Genomic DNA, 14529 nt, shown 5'->3' on the forward strand with positions numbered 1-14529 from the left:
AAAAAACAACCATTTGAAACTATTGCTGCAATTAACCAGCATGTAATTGGAGATTCCTCTATTGTGTGAATTAGTCACAAAGTGGATAATACATGAGATGGTTCTAAGAAGCATCACCATGTGGCTTTGTCTGTTGATAAACCCAGAACCGACAAGTATCATGAAGCCAAGCTGCATGTTAATGATCCCAGAACTGACAAGTATCATGAAGTCAAGATGGACGTTGATAATCCCAGAACCCACAAGTGTCCTGAAGCCAAGATGGACGTTTATAAACCCAGAACCGACAAGTATCCTGAAGCCAAGCCCCACGTTGATAATCCCAGAACCAACAACTATCATGTTGCCAAGGTGGACATTGATAATCCCAGAAGCAACAAGTATCATGAAGCCAAAATGGACATTGATAATCCCAGAACCGACAAGTATCATGAAGCCAAGATGGACGTTGATAATCCCAGAACCGACAACTATCATGTTGCCAAGGTGGACGTTGATAATCCCAGAAGCAACAAGTATCATGAAGCCAAGATGGACGTTGATAATCCCAGAACCGACAAGTATCATGAAGCCAAGGTGGACGTTGATAATCCCAGAACCGACAAGTATCATGAAGCAAAACTGGACGTTGATAATCCCAGAACCGACAAGTGTCCTGAAGCAAAACTGGACATTGATAATCCCAGAACCGACAAGTATCCTGAAGCCAAGCCCCACGTTGATAATCCCAGAACCAACAACTATCATGTTGCCAAGGTGGACATTGATAATCCCAGAAGCAACAAGTATCATGAAGCCAAAATGGACATTGATAATCCCAGAACCGACAAGTATCATGAAGCCAAGATGGACGTTGATAATCCCAGAACCGACAACTATCATGTTGCCAAGGTGGACGTTGATAATCCCAGAAGCAACAAGTATCATGAAGCCAAGATGGACGTTGATAATCCCAGAACCGACAAGTATCATGAAGCCAAGGTGGACGTTGATAATCCCAGAACCGACAAGTATCATGAAGCAAAACTGGACGTTGATAATCCCAGAACCGACAAGTGTCCTGAAGCAAAACTGGACATTGATAATCCCAGAACCGACAAGTGTCCTGAAGCCAAGCTCCACGTTGATAATCCCAGAACCAACAACTATCATGTTGCCAAGGTGGACGTTGATAATCCCAGAAGCAACAAGTATCATGAAGCCAAGATGGACGTTGATAATCCCAGAAGCAACAAGTATCATGAAGCCAAGATGGACGTTGATAATCCCAGAACCGACAAGTATCATGAAGCAAAACTGGACGTTGATAATCCCAGAACCGACAAGTGTCCTGAAGCAAAACTGGACGTTGATAATCCCAGAACCGACAAGTATCCTGAAGCCAAGCCCCACGTTGATAATCCCAGAACCAACAACTATCATGTTGCCAAGGTGGACGTTGATAATCCCAGAAGCAACAAGTATCATGAAGCCAAGATGGACGTTGATAATCCCAGAAGCAACAAGTATCATGAAGCCAAGATGGACGTTGATAATCCCAGAACCGACAAGTATCATGAAGCCAAGGTGGACGTTGATAATCCCAGAACCGACAAGTATCATGAAGCAAAACTGGACGTTGATAATCCCAGAACCGACAAGTGTCCTGAAGCCAAGCTCCACGTTGAAAATCCCAGAACCGACAACTATCATGTTGCCAAGGTGGACGGTGATAATCCCAGAAGCAACAAGTATCATGAAGCCAAGATGGACATTGATAATCCCAGAACCGACAAGTATCATGAAGCAAAACTGGACGTTGATAATCCCATAACCGACAAGTATCATGAAGCCAAGACGGACGTTGATAATCCCAGAACCGACAAGTATCATGAAGCCAAACTGGACGTTGATAATCCCAGAACCGACAAGTATCATGAAGCCAAGATGGACGTTTATGAACCCAGAACCGACAACTATGAAGCCAAACTGGGCGTTGATAATCCCAGACCGACATGTATCATGAAACCAAACTGGACGTTGATAATCCCAGAACCGACAAGTATCATGAAGCCAAGATGGACGTTTATAAACCCAGAACCGACAAGTATCATGAAGCCAAGACAGACGTTGATAATGCCAGAATTGACAAGTATCATGAAGCCAAGATGGACGTTTAGAAACCCAGAACCGACAACTATGAAGCCAAGTTGGGCGTTGATAATCCCAGACCGACATGTATCATGAAACCAAACTGGACATTGATAATACTAGAACCGACAAGTATCATGAAGCCAAGCTGGATGTTGATAATGCCAGAATTGACAAGTATCATGAAGCCAAACTGGACGTTGATAATGCCAGAACCGACAAGTATCCTGAAGCCAAGTTGGACGTTTATAAACCCAGAACCGACAAGTATCATGAAGCCCAGCTGGACGTTGATAATCCCAGAACCGAAAAGTATCCTGAAGCCCAGCTGGACGTTCTTGTAGCATTCAATGTCATATCTTGCACTGGTCAATGTGCCTAGAGAGACTCTAAAAGGAATCAATGCGTGGACAGATGAGACCTCCCCATTCAGATGTCAAATCTAGAATTTTATTTTTAAAGAACGCATATTAGGGTTGTGTAGGATTGAAAGTCTCTAGTGCATCATCAGATGACATTCTGATCCTTATTTCTCCATCCTGGTTGAGCCAGCATATTTAACTATGGAGGAGGCTCGCACCACAAGCTCCCTGACTGACGCTCCACATGATTTTGGATGTTATTCAATAACGGAGTGCTAGACTACACTTGGGGTCCCAGGGCCAGGCCAGGACCCGACTAATGGCTGGCTACAAATTATTTGTTTGATCTCATTACCCAGCTCAGTGAGCTCACAGTCTTATCTGGTTTTGTGGTTCCAGGACAATAGAAATACTTCTCACACGTTTTGCTTAGTTGCCTTGAGTTGCCAAGACCCCTGACCACTGGACATGACAGGTTGGAACAAAGAACTTGGGCCCGATTTACTAACATTTTACATTGCGGTTGCGCCACTTTTTTGGCACAGACATGATGCAAAATGCTAGGCAAGTTTTAGAAAACCACACAAGGGACAATTTGTGTCGCCCTGCGTGACATGGAAAAAAAATGTAACACAGTGTTGGGCAGGCATTATATCAGTGGAGCCTGGGCGTCATACATCCACACATGTATTTGATACAAACCCAGATTTATTAAAGGCAGTAAACCTTGCTATTGCGCCAACATGATGCTCCTATCTGAGGGAGGCGTAACAAGGAGAAATATGTTCATTTCTTCCTGTTACTGCTTTCTATGTGTGCTGCATTCTGCAGCACACATAGAAAGGGAAGTATGCCTCTAAGGATTGTTTTTGTGCAGGGAAGTAGCCCTTTGCAGTGCTTGTGGCAGCCCGAGTGCAATCAGCTCTTTAGAACACTGCATACTGAGACCACACCTCAGGAGCACCAGGGCAGTCGGTTGTCTCTGCTTATTCCGTAGACGCTTTGTTGCAGTTCCCAGTGATGGGGGAAAGACTGCAGTTCAGTTCATCTTCAGTCTTTACGCTCAGGGGCTCTGGCTGGATAAGGTGCAGTTTCAGACTTCTGGATGCTGCCAATGATTACAAAGTGCATTTCCATTGGATGTGATTCAGCTCCGCGCTCACCAACTACCAATGAGAACTGTCACTTTTATTTTCTAGACTTGAGCTGGTAGGTCCTGGTGTCTTGGGCAGAGCAGGGCACAAAATACTAGTAAATGGAGAGATGCCCCATTTCTTTGTATAGGTGGGCAGCCTTGGCCACACCCTTAGCTACAGGTTTTTGTTCAAGTGCAGCTGACCTCCTGGAGCACACTTGCCCACCTCTGCTTCTGTCAGCCCAGCCGCTGCCCTGCTGGAACATACAATGTCCACTTCCGCCAGCCCAACCGCTGGCCACCTGGAACACACTTGCCCACCTCTGCTTCTGTCAGTCCAGTTGCTGACCTGCTGGAACACCCCTTGTCCACCTCTGTTTCAAACAGCTCAGCCGATGGCCACCTGGAACACACCTTGTCCAGGAAGGTAACACAATGATGATGTTCTCATTAGCTTTGGGTTCATGTAATGTCCAACGAGACGCATGGACTTGGCTTTACATAGTTTCTGCAGGGAAGTAGGTGGACAGCTTGGTGACCGTTAAACTCTATGGAGCACCATCCTGCCTTACACATATACAGGAAAGACCCCCTCCTAGGTGTACCCAGGACCTCTTGTAACCAAGCTCTCCTCACACATACACTAGATGCAGTTAGGGGGCCCAGTCATAATACACTACACAGTGTCCCTACTGCGGTGCTGTTAAGAAGGCGTGCACCCCACGAGTTTTGTTCAGTTCGCCTCACACCAGTCTGCTACACGGTGCACTAGTGGCTTGTAGGCACAGCTCTTGCGGCAAAGGTGGATAACAAACCCCTTGTCTTTGAGCCCCATGACTTCCACTCTCCCAGAAGGACGTCTGATTTTTATGTATAATAAATGACAACAAAGCGAAGTTTCTGTTTTATTTGCCACATATGGTTAGATTCTGCAGCTGTTCGAAATTGGTTCCATCTAGGTGAAGTCAGACATACATTAACGTGCGAAACCGCAGAATCTAGTAACCCAGTGAGTGTACAGGAGGTACGACCCCAGGGGCTTATTTATGCCTTCTGTGGAGCAGGGCAGTGCAGAAAGTCCTCTTGTTGCGCTGCTCTGCATCACAGGGGAGGGCAGGAATGCGCTGTATCTAGTACAGGGCATTCCTGTCCTTTCCACCCACGTTGGCACCTTTTTGGCAGCCTAGCGCCAACATAGGCACCCTCGCATCATAGTGCAAGCTGCCTCCGTTGCATGCAGCATTGTTTTGGTTCAGGAAGGGGCACCTTCCGGCACAAAATCAATCATGGGAGGCTTTTTATGTGTGCAGCCCACATAGAAAGAGGAATAAATTAGAAGATACAAAGATATTACTTCTCGTTATGCCTCTGCTGGGGAGGCGTATCTTATTGGCGCATTCCCAAGTTTACAAGTTCTTGAAAATCTGGGAATGCGTCAAAATCAGTAGATGTTGCTTGGTAACACCCAGGCAACGCCCATGGAATGCAACGCAGCGATTTGCACTGCGTTACATTACTCAAGATTTATGAAGTCACGCAGGGCCATGCAAGGTAGCCTTGCATGGGTTCATAAATCTTATTTTACATTTGCGTCGAGGGCAATGCAGAGGGGCTTATAAATATGCCCCCCAGTTTCTACGTAATGTGTGGCAGATGACAGGTCTGATCCTGATTTGTCTCCTGTAGGTGATGAGTTCGTTCCACGAGACAAAATAAAAAGATGGCCTTTATAAGGCGCACAACACCTTTTAAACGTCTTTTGAACCCTGTGCCTAAGTTTATCTGTAGTAGGTGCCAGCTTCGTTCCAGGTTTTCCTGTGCCAGGTGACAAGTTTGGGGTGAAAGGGTCCCTGGTTTCCCTGTTTGAGATCATTTCCTGGTTTCTCTTTATGAAGTGAGGAGGCTTTTATTTCTTTGCTGAGTAAAAAAGTCTGTGTGATCCCTTTCTCATCCCTCCCACAAGAGTATTTTGGGAATTAAAACAGAACAAACACATATTACTTAATGAATAAAAATGTGTAATAAAACAGTTTTAGTTAAAACCAATAAACAGTGCTTCTACACACCAGGTGTAATCTATACCTGGTCCAAGGATTCGCATATCACAATTGATTGATTCAAGTGAACTCTACCAGGTGTCACTGCACCTGCTGCGCACAGAACGCTGATTCTTGGGTATATTTACAAAGGACTGGCACAGCATGGCGCTGCAGGCAATTTAGATGTGCTGCGTCATAAAAAACCGCTGGGATGTGCCTTATATACAGGATTACTGCGCACGCATGTGTTCTCCTTTGTGCTGGTGCTAAAAAAGCTGCGTAGCGCCAATGTAGACACCCTTGCGCCATGGTGGAAGGGTGCCTGCATTGCAGGGATAATTATTTATGTGCAGGAAGGTGTCCCTTCGGGCACATAAACAATCATTATCACACATACAGCAAAAAACAAGAAGAAATATAAGTATTTCTCTACGTTGCGCCACTAACACCTGCTTTTCAATGGCCTTAGTTTTTGGTACTGCCTCAGATTTACCTGCCCTATTATCTCTGGGGCAGCGTCAAAAAGCAATGAGTGTTGCGTTGGTTCACCCACAGCAACACCCATTGCACGCCCCTTTCACGCAAAGTGTTGCATGAAAAGGAGCCGTATTTACAAGGCCTTGTAAAGCCACGCGGGGTGGCTTTGCGTGGCCTTGTAAATATGGACCAGGTCGCAGCACCACCGGAGCTTCAACAAGAGTGATGCACCTGCAGCGCAATGGTCTTGTAAATATGCTCCTCTGAGCTCATTCTCTGTGGCACATGAGTTTCTCCTATAGTGAAGCACAGTCACAAACAGCTCTTTCCTTGGGTCTTACTCCGTGCACCCCCACCCACTGGTGCCACTTTCAAACACAAACACCGTGGCGTCTCAAGAGCAGCTAGCTATCTGTGTAGAAGGCTCCTTGACATAGTGCCTTGCACTAGACCTGAAACTTCTAGGCACATCCCTAGGTTGAATGTGGGGCAGGGACAGAGGGCCCGGTTGCCTCGACTGAGGTACAGTCACCTCGACAGAGGGGCAGAGTCGTCTCGACAGAGGGGCAGAGTCGTCTCGACAGAGGGGCAGAGTCACCTCGACAGATAGGAAGAGTCGCCTCGACAGATAGGAAGAGTCGCCTCGACAGATAGGAAGAGTCGCCTCGACAGATAGGAAGAGTCGCCTCGACAGATAGGAAGAGTCGCCTCGACAGATAGGAAGAGTCGTCTCGACAGAGGGGCTGAGTCATCTCGACAGAGGGGCTGAGTCGCCTCGACAGATAGGAAGAGTCGCCTCGACAGATAGGAAGAGTCGCCTCGACAGATAGGAAGAGTCGCCTCGACAGATAGGAAGAGTCGCCTCGACAGATAGGAAGAGTCGTCTCGACAGAGGGGCTGAGTCATCTCGACAGAGGGGCTGAGTCATCTCGACAGAGGGCAGAGTCACCTCCACAGAGGGCCAGTCGTCTCGACAGGGGCAGAATCACCTCAACAGGGGGCAGTCACCTCAACAGGGGGGCAAAGTCAACTCGACAGAGGGGCAGAGTCCTCTCAACAGAGGGGCAGACTCGTGTGACAGGGGTGCAGTCACCTCGATAGAGGAGCAGAGTCACCTCGACAGGGGGCAGTGAGGGGCAAAGACGTCTTAACAGAGGGGCAGAGTCACCCTCAATATTGGAGGAGTCACCTCAACAGGAGGGCAGAGTGATGGACAGAAGGGCAGACTCACCTCGAAAGGGGGACCGAGTCGCCTTGATAGAGGTGCGGAGTCGACTCAACAGGGGGCAGGAGTCACCTCAACAGAAGGGCAGAGTTGCCTCGACACAGGGGAGAGTCACCTCGGCAGAGGGCAGTCACCTCTACAGAGGGCAGAGTCAGCTAGACAGAGGGGCAGAGTCACCTCGACAGGGCAGAGTCACCTCGACAGGGCAGAGTCACCTCGACAGAGGGCAGTCACCTCTACAGAGGGCAGAGTCACCTTGACAGAGGGCAGAGTCACCTCGACAGGGGGCAGGAGTCACCTCGCCAGGGGGCAGGAGTCACCTCGCCAGGGATCAGAGTTACCTCGACAGAGGGCAGTCACCTCTACAGAGGGCAGAGTCACCTTGACAGGGGGCAGGAGTCACCTCGCCAGGGATCAGAGTTACCTCGACAGAGGGCAGTCACCTCTACAGAGGGCAGAGTCACCTTGACAGGGGGCAGGAGTCACCTCGCCAGGGATCAGAGTTACCTCGACAGAGGGCAGTCACCTCTACAGAGGGCAGAGTCACCTTGACAGGGGGCAGGAGTCCCCTCGCCAGGGATCAGAGTTACCTCGACAGAGGGCAGTCACCTCTACAGAGGGCAGAGTCACCTTGACAGGGGGCAGGAGTCACCTCGCCAGGGATCAGAGTTGCCTCGACAGAAGGGCAGAGCCGCCTCGACCTCAATAGGGGGACAGAGTCACCTCGATAGGAGGGCAGAGTCGCCTTAACAGAGGGGCAGAGTCGCCTCAACAGAGGGCAGTGTCACCTCGGCAGAGGGGCAGAGTCCCCTCAACAGAGGGACAGAGTCACCTAGAAAGACGGGCAGAGTAGCCTCAGCAGAGGGGCAGTCACCTAGACTGCTGTCCTGAACATGAGGCGACCCTTAGGGGTCATACCAGGAGGCACTGACGCGGGCACAAGTAGGCGACTAAAGTAACATTAATAGGGATGTGCAGTGTCCCTGTTTCCCTCTTCCCTAAACATGCAGCAGAGTGTTGTTGTGGCATGACAGGGTGCCCTTGGCTTCCCACAGTGCCCTTATCATCTGAAGGCCTTTGGCATCTGAAGGTGCCCTACTCATGTGATGTGCCCTTCGCATCAGAGGAAGTCCTTGATATGTGGGGATCTCCTTGGCATGTGAGGTATGTGAGTACCCCTTGTATGTGAGGAGGCCATTGGCATCTGAGGGACCCCCTGATATGTGATGGTGTCTTAAAACGTGAGGGTGCCCTTGATATGAGAACTAGACGTTTGCTTACGACTGTGCCCTTGGCATGTGACGATGCCCTTGTCAAGTAAGATTGCCCTTGGCTTGTCACAGTGTACTTGTCGTCGAGGGTGCCCTTGGAATGCGTCACTGACCTGTGAGGAGGCCTTTGGCATGTGAAGGGTGCCTTTTGGCATGTGAGGGGTGCCATTTGACATGTATGTGAAGGCAGCATAGAGCTGAATGGATACAAAACAGAGTAGGTACCAGGAGTAGGCAGTAGAAGGGTTTCCTAAGGAGTGTTGGCAGCCTGCTCAGTCCTTTGATATCTTGGGATGGCACTGAATGGGTGATGTGTTTTTCAGACTCCTGTGCCCCTGGACTGTACCCACAGGCACTGCTCATACTAGACCCCACTCACTACAACACCCCAAGGTCCTCATAAATGCTGATGCTTCTCTGCTGTTCCACCGATGGCTCATGGCCACCTTCCCTCTGGTCGCTGGAGGAAGGCAGTGTGGCCACGGGTCCTCTGCCCGGCTTGATTACACGGCTGTAGACTGCATCAGAGCTGAGGCTGCTGTTGCTGTTGTTAAAGTTGTGAGTGCCCCATGGGCCTCTGCAGGCTAAGCTCTCTCTCCCTGAGATGCTTGGGTCCCCAAGCCGCTCACCGAGCCTGGTCACATGAGGCTTTGGGGCAGGCACAGGTTTCGGACCCTTGGGTTTGGCTTTCGGCTTCTGGTTGAGTGGTTGGGACAAAGGCACAGAATAATCGTCAAAGCTAGGATTGTAGGGGTATTCGTACCCAAGCTTCTCGTCTATAGCCTGGGTCTTCCAAGCATCCTGTGACGGAACAGCTTCATCATAGATTCTCAAAGCAGCTAGGTTCGGGGTGGGCATCGGGGCAGGAGCCCGAGCTCTGCCCTCTGGCTCGTCATATATATGGTTTCCCTTTGGAACCTTCCCTTTGGCCTCTGGAGGTGGATTCAGCATCGCCAAGTCTACGTCCTCGTAGAGATCGGCATAAAGGGGGCCCAACATCCTTTCCTCTGGCATGGCATGGGGCCTTCCCAGAGTGGCACCTTTACCTGCGCCACTGGCCACGCTGTCCACAGGGTCAGAGTACAAGTTGTCCGCACTCGGCTTGTGGAACCTCATAGAGTCCTTGGGCTCTGAGTAGACGGTGGTTGGGTCCTCTAGGCTTCTGGGTGCCTTGTGGAGAGGGGAGCGAGGAGGAGTGCTCAAGGCTGCAGGCTTGGCTGGTGGTAATGGGGGATCTGGGAGAACCCGTGCCTTGAGGATCTTGGCTGCTTCTCTCTCGTCCACGCTTCTGACCTTCACCTCTTTCTTCACAAACAAGGCCTCGTTGGAGCCCAGCTTGTTCATAGGCCGGGCCCTGGTGGCATCTTCAGGAGGTCTGATGTCCACGTTGGTTGTATCTCCTGGGAGCTCCTCGCCAGGGGAGCTGGCACTGCTTGCAGCCACAGACTCTGCAATGGTGTTCCTGATCTGCATGAGCAGAGGACAGTCAGCGTCCAGGGATGAGTAGCTCTGGCGGTTCTCGTCAGCTTGTGCTTTTTGCTCCTTGATTGAGGACTCGACGATGACGAAGATCTCATTACCCTGCTTGGTCTCGAAGGTGAAGTTTCCGGAGCCTGATTCACAGCGCCTTCCGGCCTCGAAGGAAAACATGATCTAAGGGAGAAACAAAAGAGATTTAAGGAATCCTTTTACATTAAGCACAAAACAACCAGACCGACGTAGGAGCATCTGCCATCACAAGCAGGCTTCGGCTCTGGACTGTCACCAACAGCGAACATATTGCACATATATCAAACCCATCGAAATGCACTAAAAGCACTTTATGGAGCAACAGGTTCACAGGCCCTTTAATCATCTCTTAACATATACAATGAAGATTCTGCCGACTCTTTTATTTGCCATAGAGACAATCAATATTAATCAGTGGCACTTTATGCATAAGATGGAGGGGAAGATTTGTCGCACTGTTTGCACTTTGAATTCTGTAGTCTCAGTAGAAGCCCTAAGGTTAGATCAGGATTGGTGAGCTCTTATATAAGCGGACATGCTGCTATCTTACGATGGCATCATTGTCTATTAAATGGTAAAGAAAAGTCTTTAAGGAGTCTTCTGGCTTCTAAATATTTAGTTCCTACTATAAAGGCTAGATCATTTTTAACCAATATTTTATTTGCACTTCAGCACTTTTCTTTGACTAGATTAGAGCTCCAGAGTATGAGCTATATCCACCTTAAAAATCATTTAAAACAAGCCATGAAAAAGTGCTCCATGGAAAATTATATAGAGATTTGTAGAGCAGAATCCTGTTTCCATTGTGTTATTCAATCCTGTCAGGCGGCCGTCCCTCAAGTGTATTTGCGTTGGAACCTGGAACACGGGTCGCGAAGGTGCATAGTGCTCTGTAGGCTGAAATGTTTTGTGTTAAAAAGGGAAATATCCCTTACCCCACATGCGTTACTCCGTGTGCCATTACCCCACAGTTTTTACACCGCAAAATCTTTTACAATGCACGGTATTACACCGCAAACTATTACAACACATTCCCCAAAGTAATGCCCCGGTGGAGTTAAAATAGTAAATTACCTTGTAATGGGGAATACGTTGGAATGGATTGCGTTGTAAAAGATTTGCGGGATAATGGCACACGGAGTAAAAGTGTGTGGGGTAAAGTGTCCTATTCCTGAAAAACGGTGACGGATGCATTGCAGAATGTAGCTTGGGAGTAGAAAATATGTACCTTATGTTATAATGATTGTAGGAAAGCTCCCCTTTTTGCATGGTTACCCCCCATGTTTTACCTGATGCACTTTAACCACTGTGCCCTGGGTCCCTGCCAATCAGGCTCTCAGGGCCTGTGTTCTTTCCCAAAACTGTACCTTTGAATCCACAATTGGCACATCTCTGACCACAGGTAAGCCCCTTGTAAAAGGTACCATGGGTACCAAGGGCACTGTGACCAGGAAAGGCCTCTAAGGGCTGCAGAACCTATTGTGCCACCATTAGGGGCCCTGCACCTTAACACCCACACACTGCCATTTCAGGCTGCGTGTTTTGGTGCAGAAAAAAGGGAAGAGTCGACTGCGTGCCATGCCTGCAATCCACTGCCTGGGGCCTAGGTAAGTCACCCCTCTAGCAGGGTGCACTAGACTACAGGTGAGAGTGCAGTGCATGAGCACTGTACCTCTACAGTGTCTAAATCCATTCTTAGACATTGTAAGTGCAGTAAAGCCACAATGAGTATATGGTCTGGGAGTTGGTCATTACGAACTCCACAGCTCCATAATGGCTTTTCTGAAACCTAGGAAGTTTGGTAGCAAACGTCTCAGCACATTAAACCCACACTGATACCAGTGTTGGTTTTAATGTAAAATGCACTCAGAGGGCATCTTAGAGATGTCCCCGGAAAAATGACCAGCCCTGGTCTGGTTTCTGTATGGCGAACTGCCATTTGCCACCCCAGACAGGTTTCTGAACCCCTGGGAGGAGGGCCTCCACTCTCTGGGTCCAGAAACAGGTGTCATGCCTTCTCCCTCAGGAGGGGCTGGATTCACGAAGGGGATGCTTCAAAGGCCTGCCGCCTTTGTGAGCAGACCCCGCCTTTTGCTGCCCCCAGCAACTGGCTCCCACTTTGGGTGAGAGAATCGGCTGGCAAACCAAGTGAGGAAGAGAGATGTGCCCACCTTTGCCAACCCCACCCCTTAGGTGGGGGAGGCGAGGTGAAGCACACATCACAGTCCCCTCCATCTCGAAGAGGAGAGGACACAGCCAATTAGAGAGAGGCTCATACTCTCCTCCCACTGGAGGGTGGCATAATAGGAGGTGTACTCACCCCAAGGAAGGGACCTATTGGTCCTGACCTGCACACCCCAGTAACACCCCTAAATGTAGTATTTAGGGGCGACCCTGAACCTTGCCTCCTCCGATATGAGAAGAAAAAAGAAGGACCAAAGAAGCTGTGCTGAAGAAAGAAGAAGAGGACACCAACTGCTTTGGCCCCAGCCCTACCGTCCTTTCCCGACTTCGACCTGCACCAGTGAAACCCTGGTGTGTCCAGCAGCCATCCAGAACCCAGAGGACTTGCCCTGCCTTCGCCAAAACAACTCTGTCTCTCATGAGCACCGGTTTTGTTTAACTAAGGACTTCAACACAGAAACCGGATCCAGGCGGCTCGCGGTTCTGCACCCAACACCCACGGCCCGAGTGGCCCAACACCGCGAGGAGATCTCCCAAGTGATCCTGCCTTGGGATCTGGTGACCCCTGACCTACCTCGAGCTTCAGACCGAGACCTGCTGCCTCAACCTGAGGGGGTTCTCCCCAACCGCCACCTGCGCTGGTAAGAAGAACTGACGCCTAAAGACACCCCTGCACCCGACGCCCCACGGCCTTGGGTGGCCCACCCAATGGTGTCCAGGCATCCCCTAATAACCCAACTTACCTCTCCTGTCAGTGGTCGCCCTCAGGAAACCTTGACCGACCCTGCAGCATTTCCTTTGAACCAGAGCTCTCCATCGAAAACCACTTGGCCCCCCCACCTCTTCTTGGCACTCTGCGTCAGGCCGCCTCCGTGCTGCTGGTGTTGCAGCTCCTATGCCGATTGTTGGTCACTGCAGTGCTGATGCAAACCCCAAGAGCTTTGCTCTCACAACCCAGTGGCCTGCTCATAAGCAGACCCTGACCGAAGCACCGATTGTCCTATTGGCTAGCATTGGGCTCCTGCACTCTGCACCCGGCCTCCCTAGTACTGCTGGTGTGCGATTGAAGTACCTTCTTGAACTTTAGGGAACCTTGGTTCCAAACCTACAAAGTTACTATTTCAGGACGTTTTCTTACCTGCAAACCGATAACATTCTTTTTTCCCATAGGAACCAATGTTATGATTTTTGTCCCAAAAATGTTTTGTGTTGAACTAACTTTTTGAATGAAAACCAAAGTAACTTTCTTTGAACCAAAAACTGTCATACTTACCTGTGTTTTGTAAGACCCGCAGTGTGATATCTAGGCATATCACCCCAAGTAGTAAAAGTAACTAACATTGGTGTCTTCACCAGGGTAGGGTTTCCTAAGGAGGTAGCATCAGACCAAGGTTCCAATTTCATGTCTGTATACTTGACACACATGTGGGATGAGTGTAGAGTGGTCTATAAGTTCACAACACCTTATCACTCTCAAACCAATGGCCTTGTTGAAAGATTCAACAAGACATTGAAAGGCATGATAATGGGTCTCCCAAAAAAGACTCAAAAGGAGATGGGATGTTCTGTTATCCTGTCTGCTTTTTGCCTACAGAGAGGAGCCTCAGAAGGGAGTAGGGCTTTCCCCCTTTCAACTTCTGTTTGGCAACCCGTTAAGGTGACCACTCTCTTGTGAGGGAAGGATGGGAGAAACCCTATCATGTACCAAAGCAAGATGTGGTGGACTATGTACTAGGCCTTCATGGTCCTAGTACCCTAACCTCATCCACAAGGTGTGTTGGAAACGGTTAGCATGGTGCAGAGCGGGTGGGCCAAACTCTGGAGGAAATGTGTAAAGCATCCACGCAGTACACACAGGCGACACACAAGGCACACTACAAAAAGAGACGCTACACAAGTTGGTGTAAGAGTAACTTCTGTATTGTCCAAACACAAGGCATTTTTAGTAATCTCTGGACTGCGCCAACTGGCGCTCGGTCAAAAGTGACAGGGGGGAAATTATATACAGGGCAGGGCCAATCGGGCCCCTGCCAGAACCATTGCGACATTCAGATAGAATGGAAGTACGAGAGGAAGAACGATACAGTCCTTTGGCCTCAATCCTACAATAAAATACATCAGGGCATAACATTGGGCGTTAGTCCGGAACACCTGCAATAAACCATCATGACATCACCATGTGCATCACCAATATGAA

The 14529-nt window shown here is 49.3% G+C and overlaps 1 protein-coding gene across 2 annotated transcripts in view; it reads right to left on the reverse strand.

The window, feature by feature from the left end:
- Positions 1–4519: 4519 nt before the first annotated feature.
- DOK1 (docking protein 1) overlaps positions 4520–14529 on the reverse strand; it is a 313371-nt gene continuing 303361 nt past the window's right edge. The window contains exons 5-6 of one of the 2 annotated variants that reach the window (XR_014978268.1): positions 7812–10292; positions 4520–7564 (exon numbers count right to left, since the gene is read on the reverse strand). Coding sequence is in view for 1 of the 2 variants with exons in the window: in XM_085642983.1 (XP_085499109.1) it covers positions 9018–10292 (1275 nt within the window). In the remaining variant the exon portion in view is untranslated. Of the gene's footprint in view, positions 10293–14529 lie in introns of both variants that reach the window. The other variant, XM_085642983.1, reaches the window with a different exon arrangement.

The sequence above is a fragment of the Triturus cristatus genome, chromosome 2_2 (assembly GCF_964204655.1).
Source record: "Triturus cristatus chromosome 2_2, aTriCri1.1, whole genome shotgun sequence".
NCBI lineage: Eukaryota > Metazoa > Chordata > Amphibia > Caudata > Salamandridae > Triturus > Triturus cristatus.